Raw genomic sequence first — 10739 nt, 5'->3', positions numbered from 1 at the left:
AACTTGAAATCTATTAAACAATTTAAATGTTATTTTAAAAAAAATAAAAAATACTTATCAAACTTAAAAATTTGTAAATATAAAACTTAAATTTTCGTATTGTATTAATCATTCAAATTTCAAATTAAGTGAATTCAACTTATGTTAAAATAACAACCTAAATAACATCAAATTCTAGGTTGTATCCTTTAACACCCCCTAACGCTTAAAAAATTCAACTTTAAACAATCTAAAACAAATTGAATACTTCAAAATAACCCCGAATAATAAACTGCTTTTATCATTAAATTTTGGCTTTAAAAGGGGACCAAGTAGAATCTCAGCTGCAAGAGCTTGCTTTTCTAACATGGATGTAGAGAGAGTGTTTCATATGAGTGGAGGAGTGGGCAAGACTAGTTATGCCCAGAATTCTTCTCTCCAGGTCTGTCCTCCCCTTGCATCTTTTCTCACTATTTTCTTTGTGCTATGATCTTGACTGGTTTTTTTTGTTCAACAGAAAAAGGCTTCAGACATGATGAAACATATAACCATAGAAACTATACAACAGGTCTACCATGAAGTAACAGCCAAGAGCTTAGGGATAGCTGATTTAGGATGCTCTTCAGGACCCAACTCATTGTCCCTCATCAAAGACATTGTCGAAGCCGTTGAAGGATGTTGCCATAAGGCTTTTCGTCCCTTACCAGAGTTTCGAGTTTTCCTCAATGATCTTCCAACAAATGACTTCAATTCGGTTTTTAAGACCTTGCCTGATTTCTATAGGGACCTTAAAAAAGACAAAACTGAAAGGTGCCCGGCTATTTTCATAGCAGGTTACCCTGGTTCATTTTATGGCAGACTATTCCCAAACAATTGCTTGCACTTCATCTATTCTTCTTACAGTTTGCACTGGCTCTCCAAGGTTTAATTACAATCTACACTTTTAAAGTTTTTTAGTTAAATTGGGGGTTGCTTTATTTTGGCGGCTTTGGTTGTTTTTTTCTGGTCAATATTATTATTTATCACCAATATTTATCGTAATTGATAGCTATAACAAGCATTATATGCATACAGCAACAACAAAACAACAGACAATAATTTGTTGAATTAATGATTATATGCATGCCATGCAGGTTCCCCCATCTCTTTACAATGAGCATGGCAAGTCTATCAACAGAGGGAACGTTTACATATCGGAATCGACTCCTCCAAGTGTGTCCCGAGCGTACTGGAACCAGTTCCAGGACGATTTTTCATTGTTCCTGAAATCACGATCAGAGGAGCTTGTCACAGGAGGGAGAATGGTGCTCATTATTTTGGGAAGAATAGGCCATGATCATGTTGATAGAGGCAATTCTTTCTTTTGGGAAATTCTGTCAAGATGCCTGGCCATATCAGTTTCTCAGGTCCCGCATTGTTTAGTATAATTCACATATGGATATACTCCTTGGTTGACATGTTTCCACGTGTTTTTGCAGGGAGAAATTGAAGAGGAAAAGCTAGATTGTTATGATGTCCATTTTTATGCAGCATCAAGAAATGAAATAGAAGAAGAAGTGAGAAGAGAAGGTTCCTTCGAATTGGAAAGGGTAGAGATGTTTGAGATTGAGCGAGAAGTTCAGAGGGGAGAGAGCTACGGCACAGCAGTGGCCATGACAGTGAGGGCAATCCAAGAATCCATGCTTTACAACCATTTTGGAAATGGGATCAACTTAGATGCCTTGTTTAACAATTATGGGAAAATGATAGATCAAGAAATGGCTAAACAAGAAATTAAACCCATCACTTTTCTTCTTGTTCTTAAGAAATTATGATATGGTATCATATTAGATATATTACATTAAACTTGATTTTAAACCCCATCAGTTTTGTTATAGTTATTAAGTTTCAAACTTCAATCAAGTACAACAAAAACCCTGTAACAATGTAACAACTTAGATGTAACTGATATTTTAGTCTCTCTTTTATTTTCGCCTCAAGTATTATAGACAAATCGAAAAGAAATGACATAATAACTTATTTGACTCTTTAAACGTTATAAAAAAATCATTTTATCCTTTTATTTAATTTTTTGCATATGTAGTTCTTAAACTTGTATTGTTTATAAAATCAACCTAAAATAGATGAAAAGGTTAAAAGTTAATTAACTTTTCTACATGACAACCGACTTAGAAGTCCACGTGTATATCATGTTAAAAATTAATTAATTTTTTAAAAATAAAAAGTATTAAAAAATTCATAATGTTAGATATATTACATTAAACTTGAATTTAAACTCCATCACTTTTGTTGTATTTATTATGTTTCAAACTTCAATTAAGTACAACAAAAACCCTGTAACAACTAAGAAATTTAGATGCAACTGATTTTTTAGTCTCTCTTTTATTTTCACATAAGTATTATAGACAAATCGAAAATAAATGTCATAATAACTTATTTGGCTATCTAACATTATAAAAAAATTATTTTATCCCTTCATTTAATTTTTTACATCTGTAGTTTTTAAACTTGTATTGTTTATGAAATCAGCCTAAAATAGATGAAAAAGTTAAAAGTTGATTAACTTTTTTGACAAGGCAACCAGCTTGGAAGTCCATGTGTATGTCATGTTAAAAATTAATTATTTTTTTTAAATAAAAAATATTTAAAAAAATTCATAATTCATAATTTTTAATTTTTAATTTTTTAATTATTTTTTATTTAAAAAATTAATTAATTACTAATATGGTATCTATATGTATGTCACGTCCGCGAAATTTATATATTTTAATTTTTTATCATTTTAGTATTATTTAACAAATAGTACAAATGTAAAAATTAAAAGAAGCAAAAAAATTAAATTAAATACTAAAATGATATTTTTTAGGGTAAACTACAAAAATAGTCACTTTTGTTTACCTTAAGTTACATCTTAGTCACTTATGTTTAAAATGTTACGTTTTCGTCACTTATATTATTATTTTGTTACGAAGTGATTGCTCTTCCGTTAAGTTCTGTTATCTCCCTAACGGTGATCTTACGTTGCAGTCCAACTAGATTTTAAGTGTCAACTTGGATTTTCTAATGGGATGAGAATAGATTTTTAATTAAATAATTTTAATTAATTTAAAATTTTTAACCCTAAATCTTAGTTAAAAAACCATTCATCTCCCCATTTTTTTAGTTTTCTTTTTCAGTTATTATCATCAGAATTTTTTATTCATGTACAAAAACAAAAGAGGATTCAATAGAGGGTCCAAGTATGTCTTCTTCACCAACAAATTTATATTCTAAGACTTAAAATCAAGTGGTTGTCAACAAATAAGAAGATGGTAATCGTTTTTGTTTCTAATCATTGTATTTTCCAATTCTTCACGTTCTTGAATAATTGGTTTCTCAATCCGATTTTTTTTTATCTGAATCGGCTTGTTTGTTCATAATTCCTTTGTGGGTATCCTTTTTCTGCCACTTAATATGCTTCTTTTAGTTGTTAATATTGATTATTTTAAGTTGAAATTTTGTGGGAACTCATATTTTTCCGAGTAATCTTACGGTTAACCCTGCAAATGGATATCCGTATCCTTAGTAAAATTCAAAAATTATACTTAGGCGAAACTCAAGGCTGGCCATGGATCCTATCATTCAAGCTAAACATCTCAGCATGATCTGATTTGCGAGGCCCCATGATACTATCTATTGTTATATCCAAATAACAAGAATTATGTCCTGTATCTTTTTATTTTTCAGTCTTCAAGCAAAGTCATCAGAATACCATCTAAAATTTGTTGAAACTAGAGATATCGATAACTAATACCATAGCTTAACTTCATTGTGACAACTTACAACCAATGATTGCCAATAGTATACCTGATTATCCATGCAGGCTTTGAGGCAATGTTTGCTAATCTTGCTCACTTCTCTTATGCTGCAATTCAGGTAACTCAACACTAATACCTTGTAAATTTTGATTTGATGGTTACTGATTAAACTTGAGTTCAAAGTCGGCTACTAAATTGAAATTTAACCTTTGTCTTGCTGCAGACTGTTTTCACCTTTCTGGTTTATCCAGCTCTTATATTGGCATATATGGGTCAAGCTACTTATTTGTCTCAACATCATCATACGAGTTACCACATCAACAAAGACAGGAGATGTCAATGTATGTTCTTATAAAGATAAATGACGTTTCAGCCATGACATTGAAGCCTTTATGGCTCAGGTATTTGAATACCCATTTCCTGACTTTATAATTTGATTAAATTTTGCTAATTGGGTTTCTTAATAGGTTTTTTTCTTTTTGTATGTAAAAACCGGCTGATCTAGAGGGTGACTGTCCATTTATAAAAGCTGATGCACTCTGCCCTTATGGTTTAGCCTGTAGATTTGCGGGCACGCATAAGGATAATGCTCCCGCTGTTACTTCTAATTTATTGAAGAAAAGCTATGAAGTCAATGGACTACGCAAAGATGTTCAGAAGCTTTTGTGAAAAAACAAAACGTTCTTTACTAAAGCAGATGCTGTAGTTAAATCTTTTGGACTAGCGGTACAATGAAATAATTCTTTTATTAGTCCTTATTTCTTGCATTTCTGTTCATTCCATCTTGTTGTATCATCATTATGGTTTACTGTTAGTAACTTGTTATCAATGTGATAATTTAGGGCCCAATTGGAAAGTAAAGAAGCTGGTAGATAAGGAGGAAGATGAAATTGGTTTAGATGGTTCTCATGCTGCCAATGAGACCAATTGCAAAAAGGTGGTTCAGTTGACTATTCTGAGTGTCCTTAAGCATTTTGAGCAGCAGTTAATGCTGAGGAGGCATGTGAAACTGATGAGCTGAGACCCTTGAAGAAGGCCAAGTTAGTGGTTGATGAAAAATGCTTTGATGAAGGGGAAGGTGATAGACTTCTTGTGGATTTTTTATTCTTTGCATTTCTTGTTGGAATGGCTTAGCTATGCATGTAGGTATATTCTTGTTGGTCTTTTAGATGTCATCCCCCAACGTCTGAATTGGCGACCTCCCTCATACTATGGACGAGATGATCTTAAGACGCTAATGGCCTCTGATTCTACAGCTGACTAGGTATGCAGTTACTTCTTACTATATGTCTAACCGTAATAACGGTAGTAGTGATCCTCTTATTAGTTTCATCTTCACTCGTACAGATCCGTATATCTGAAATGTTGCTTGGCAAGGTTCTAGATGGTTTCACATTCGCACTAAAGCACAAATCCAATGCTTATGATCATGCAGAAAATGGCTAATTTTGTGCCATTTATTTAATATTACAGCATTTTTATGAATGCAAGTTTTTTGGTTTGCAGATTATGTTTTGTTGGAATATTTTCAAATATTTATAGTATCCCAATAACTATAAATGAATGGGTGTAATTAATCAAAAGATAAAACTTTTGGTCATTGGTCAAAAGTTATATCATTTGATTTTTTAAAAAAGAATTATAACTATTCAAAAAATATTATTTGAATAGTTACAAAATTAAATGAATAATTATTATTATTTATTTATTCATAAAGACACCTATTGAAAGATGTCTCTATGAAGAGACATGAAAATTCCTATAAATAGGAATGGGATTTCATTTGGAAATCATATCAACAAATTCTAATATTATTTCTTCTCTTCCTTCATTTTCTAATATTATTAGATTATTCTATAAAGTATTGCTGCAGAAATCCTTTGTAGAAATTGAGTTTTTGTTATACATTACTCAGTGCATAGTGGACTATTCTCGTCAGTGCAAAACGTAAATAGTCATTGGCTTCATTGTATCCTCGAGGTTAATTTGCTTGGAACTCGTTTGCACACTGAAGATAAGTGGGGGCGAATATAACCTTAAAGATAGTGGCTTGATACACGCCTTGGAGCCTGTCCTATTTCTTCTTTTTCTTTTCGAGTTCCGATCGTGTGTTCGAGTTTTTTTTTCCTTACCGGAGTTTTGTACTAACAATTTTAAGGTTATATTTCATGATGACTACCACAACACATGAAAGTGGAACACTAAGGGAGTTGGCTTCCAACTTTGTTAAACTTGATCGTTTTGATGGTGGCAATTTTCGACGATGGCAGAAAAAGATGCACTTTTTGTTATCAACTTTGAAGATTGCTTATGTTTTGGATACTCTAAGACCTGAAGAGAATGAAAATGAATCTGTTGCTGCAACCCGAGAAAGACAAAAATGGGACAATGCTGATTACATGTGCATGGGCCACATATTGAATGGTTTATCTGATGGTTTGTTCGACACCTACCAAAACTATGTCACCGCTAAATAATTATGGGACAAATTGGAGGCAAGATACATGACCGAAGATGTTACAAGTAAGAAATTTCTTGTCAGTCATTTCAATAATTATCAAATGGTTGATGGTCGTTCTGTTATGGAACAATTTCGTGATATTGAAAAGATGCTGAATCAATTTAAGCAATATGATATGAAAATGGATGAAATGATTGTGGTATCCTCCATAATAGACAAACTTCCTCCATCTTGGAAAGACTTTAAAAGAAGTCTAAAACATAAGAAAGAGGAAATATCTCTTGAGGCTTTGGCAAATCATCTTCGTATTGAAGAAGAGTATCAAAAACAAGATCAGAACCTAAATTCTGAAAATGCCAAAGTACATGTTACGGAGGAAGTACAGACTACTAAACCATTCAAGAGAAAGTTCAATCAGACTGATAGAGCACCTAAGTTCAAAAAGAAACAAAAGGGCTCATGCTATCATTGTGGAAAGCCGGGACATTTCAAGAATGAATGTCGATTTTTAAAGAAGAAATCATCTTCTAAGGCTGATAATAACGAAAAGTTCGTTGCAATGATATCTGAAATTAATATGGCACAAGATGATAATACATGGTGGATTGATACCGGAGCAACCAAACATGTGTGCAAAGACAAAAGCATGTTCACAAAGTTCACACAATGTGAAAATGATAATGTCTTGTACATGGGAAATTCTTCCACCGCAACAATTAAAGGCAAAGGGTCTGTTGAACTACAATTCACTTCTGGAAAGGTTTTAACCTTAAATGATGTATATTATGTACCAGAAGTTAGGAAAATTTAGTGTCTGGAAGTCTGTTGAATAAGTTTGGTTTCAAACTTGTTTTTGAGGCAGATAAGTTTATTTTGTCTAAAGGGAGGAATTTTTGTGGGAAAAGGGTATATGTATGAAAGCATGTTCAAACTTAATATTATTAATAAGAATAAAAATACTATTTCTGCTTATATGGTTGAATCATTTTGTTTGTGGCATTATAGATTAGGTCATTTAAATTATAGAAAATTGAATGAAATGTATAAATTAGATTTAATTCCTGTTTTTAATAATAATATTGAAAAATGCAATACCTGTATGTTGACTAAAATTACAAGAAATCCTTTCCCTAAGGTTAAAAGGAAAACAAAATTGCTTGATTTGATACATAGTGATTTATGTGACTTGCATAATACTCCTACATTAGGTGGAAAGAAATATTTTGTTACTTTTATTGATCATTGTTCTAGATATTGTTATGTATATTTATTGCATTCAAAAGATGAAGCGCTTGATAAATTTAAAGTTTATAAATCTGAAGCTGAACTTCAGTGTGAATCATTTATCAAGTGCTTAAGATCGGATAGAGGTGGAGAATACTATAATCCAAGTTATTTTGAACTCACTGGAATTGTCCATCAAGTTTCAGCCCCTTACACACCACAACAAAATGGTGTAGCTGAAAGGAAAAATAGAGTCTTGATTGAAATGGTAAATTCAATGTTATCATATTCAGGTCTTGGACAGGGTTTTTGGGGAGAAGCTGTTCTAACAGCTTGTCATATATTGAATAGAGTTCCTAATAAGGAAACTAAAATAACCCCCTATGAACAATGGAAGAAAAGGAAACCAAACCTTAATTATTTAAAGGTTTGGGGTTGTAGAGCTATTGTAAAAGTTCCAACACCTAAACGTAAAAAGTTAGGTGAAAGAGGAATTGAATGCATATTTATAGGTTATGCACATAATAGCAAGGCATATAGGTTCATAGTAATTGAACCAAATGATTCAATTTCAATTAATACGATTATTGAATCAAGAGATGCTATTTTTGATGAAAATAGATTTAATTCTATATCAAGACAATTACAACCACAACAATTGATTCATTCTTCAAATGAGAATGAGATTCCATTGAAACAAATTGATAATAATGATGAATCTTGTCAAGAATTAAGAAGAAGTAAGAGGATTAAAAAGGTCAAAGATTTTGGACCAGATTTCATTATGTTTCTTGTAGAAGGAAAAGGTGAAAGTATATGCAATAAGATACCTTATTGTTATAATACCGAATCTGATCCTATTACATTTGAAGAAGCAGTGAAATCTCAAGACTCTGCTTTTTGGAAAGAAGCAATAAATGATGAAATGGATTCAATAATGGGAAATCAAACTTGGATCTTAGTTGATCTTCCACCAGGTTTCAAACCAATAGGTTGTAAATGGATCTTCAAAAAGAAAATGAAGGTCGATGGAACCATTGATAAATTTAAAGCAAGGTTGGTAGCAAAAGGTTTTACACAAAGACAAGGTATTGATTACTTTGATACCTATGCTCCAGTAGCAAGAATTGCTACAATTAGACTATTAATATCACTTACCTCTATATATAATTTGGTTGTTCACCAAATGGATGTTAAAACTGCATTTTTAAATGGTGAATTGGAAGAGGAAGTGTACATGGAGCAACCGGAAGGATTTCTTGTTCCAGGACAAGAGCATAAGGTATGTAAGCTTGTTAAATCTTTATATGGGCTTAAACAAGCACCAAAACAATGGCACCAAAAGTTTGACAAGGTTGTTTTAGCTAATGGCTATAAAATAAATGAATCCGATAAGTGCATATATAGTAAATTTGATAATGGAAAGGGTGTTATAATTTGCTTATATGTAGATGACATGCTCATTTTTGGCACGGATTTGGAACAAATAGAAAACACAAAGAAATTCTTGTCAAACAACTTTGCTATGAAGGATATGGGTGTAGCAGATGTTATTCTTGGGATTAAAATAACCCGAGATGAAAGCACTATAGCTTTATCACAATCACATTACATTGAAAATGTGCTTAAAAAGTTTGATCTTTTCAACTGTATACCAGCATCTACACCCATGGATCCTCAATTAAAATTAGTATCTAATGCTGGTAGGAAAATTGATCAATTGAAATATGCAAGTCTAATTGGTTGTCTTATGTACATAATGACTTGTACAAGACCAGATATTGCATATGTTATTGGAAAATTGAGTAGATACACAAGTAATCCAAGTAGTTTGCATTGGCAAGCTTTAAATAGAGTACTTAGGTACTTAAAGAAAACTATTAACTATGGATTGTGTTATAATGGATATCCTCCAGTTTTAGAAGGGTATTCGGATGCTAGTTGGATTACAAGTTTGGAAGATCATGCATCTACTAGTGGGTGGATCTTCATTCTTGGTGGAGGAGTCATTTCTTGGGGTTCCAAGAAACAAACATGTATTACTGATTCCACCATGGCAGCAGAATTTATTGCATTAGCCGCTGCATCTAAAGAAGCAGAATGGTTAAGAAATTTGCTTTATGATGTACCTTTATGGCTTAAGCCAATTTCACCTATTTCTATCTGTTGTGATAGTGAGGCTACTCTAGCAAAGGCATATAGCCAAGTATATAATGGAAAGTCTAGACACATTGGATTAAGACATAGTTATGTCCGACAATTAATCTCTGATGGAGTGATCACTATTAATTATGTGAGGTCAAGTGAAAATTTGGCAGATCCTTTGACAAAAAGTCTTGCTAGAGATGCAGTAAAAAGGACCTCAAAAGGGATGGGACTCAACCCTATTAATTAGAGTCACCCATGATGGAAACTCGACTCAACGCTTGGTATAACGTCAAGTCTTGAGTTCAATGAGACAAAGCACATCATTAGTATGTGACTGTTAGCACTATAAATAAATCCATCCTAAGATTAAAGTGCTAGGTACCCGTAATGATAAGGGAAGGATGAGTAATGTACTCTTAATGGACCCATCACATAAATATGTTAGAGTGTTATAATTACGGGAACACTTTGATGGGATCTACCTATGTGAGTGGAAGTGTGGCCGCTTCTAGGAGCTTAAGGGCTTGGCTCTGACAGCACTCATGAAAAGAGGACATAGACACATGGCTATAATAGTGTCCCTAGATACTATGCATTGACTGATGTTGAAATCATTGTGTGAGATGTGTTCAGTTAATCAAATGGAATAGTTGGTTCAAAGCTTAGTCTACCATACAATTTCGATTAACTTTAACATGTTTTCACTAAGTGAAGGTTCAATCGTAAGGCACCTTTATTTATGCAAATTGATTGCCAAGAATATCAAAATCTAAATATTTTGAAAATGGGGGGAGATTGTTGGAATATTTTCAAATATTTATAGTATCCCAATAACTATAAATGAATGGGTGTAATTAATCAAAAGATAAAACTTTTGGTCATTGGTCAAAAGTTATATCATTTGATTTTTTAAAAAAAAATTATAACTATTCAAAAAATATTATTTGAATAGTTACAAAATTAAATGAATAATTATTATTATTTATTTATTCATAAAGACACCTATTGAAAGATGTCTCTATGAAGAGACATGAAAATTCCTATAAATAGGAATGGGATTTCATTTGGAAATCATATCAACAAATTCTAATATTATTTCTTCTCTTCCTTCATTTTCTAATATTATTAGA

General features: G+C 32.2%; 1 protein-coding gene across 1 annotated transcript; it reads left to right on the top strand.

Moving 5' to 3' along the window:
- Positions 1-211: 211 nt before the first annotated feature.
- Positions 212-2005, top strand: LOC107895783 (probable methyltransferase TCM_000336; the record flags this gene model as incomplete). The annotated part of the gene is made up of 4 exons (XM_016821008.2): positions 212-421; positions 497-901; positions 1113-1385; positions 1458-2005. Coding segments are annotated over 4 exons (1224 nt in total), but the record flags the coding sequence as incomplete, so codon positions are not given.
- Between the last annotated feature and the right edge of the window lie 8734 nt (positions 2006-10739).

The sequence above is a fragment of the Gossypium hirsutum genome, chromosome A10 (assembly GCF_007990345.1).
Source record: "Gossypium hirsutum isolate 1008001.06 chromosome A10, Gossypium_hirsutum_v2.1, whole genome shotgun sequence".
In the NCBI taxonomy this organism is placed as follows: Eukaryota; Viridiplantae; Streptophyta; class Magnoliopsida; order Malvales; family Malvaceae; genus Gossypium; species Gossypium hirsutum.
The sequence above is the reverse complement of the archived record's forward strand: the minus strand, read 5'-3'. Positions and strand labels throughout refer to the sequence as shown.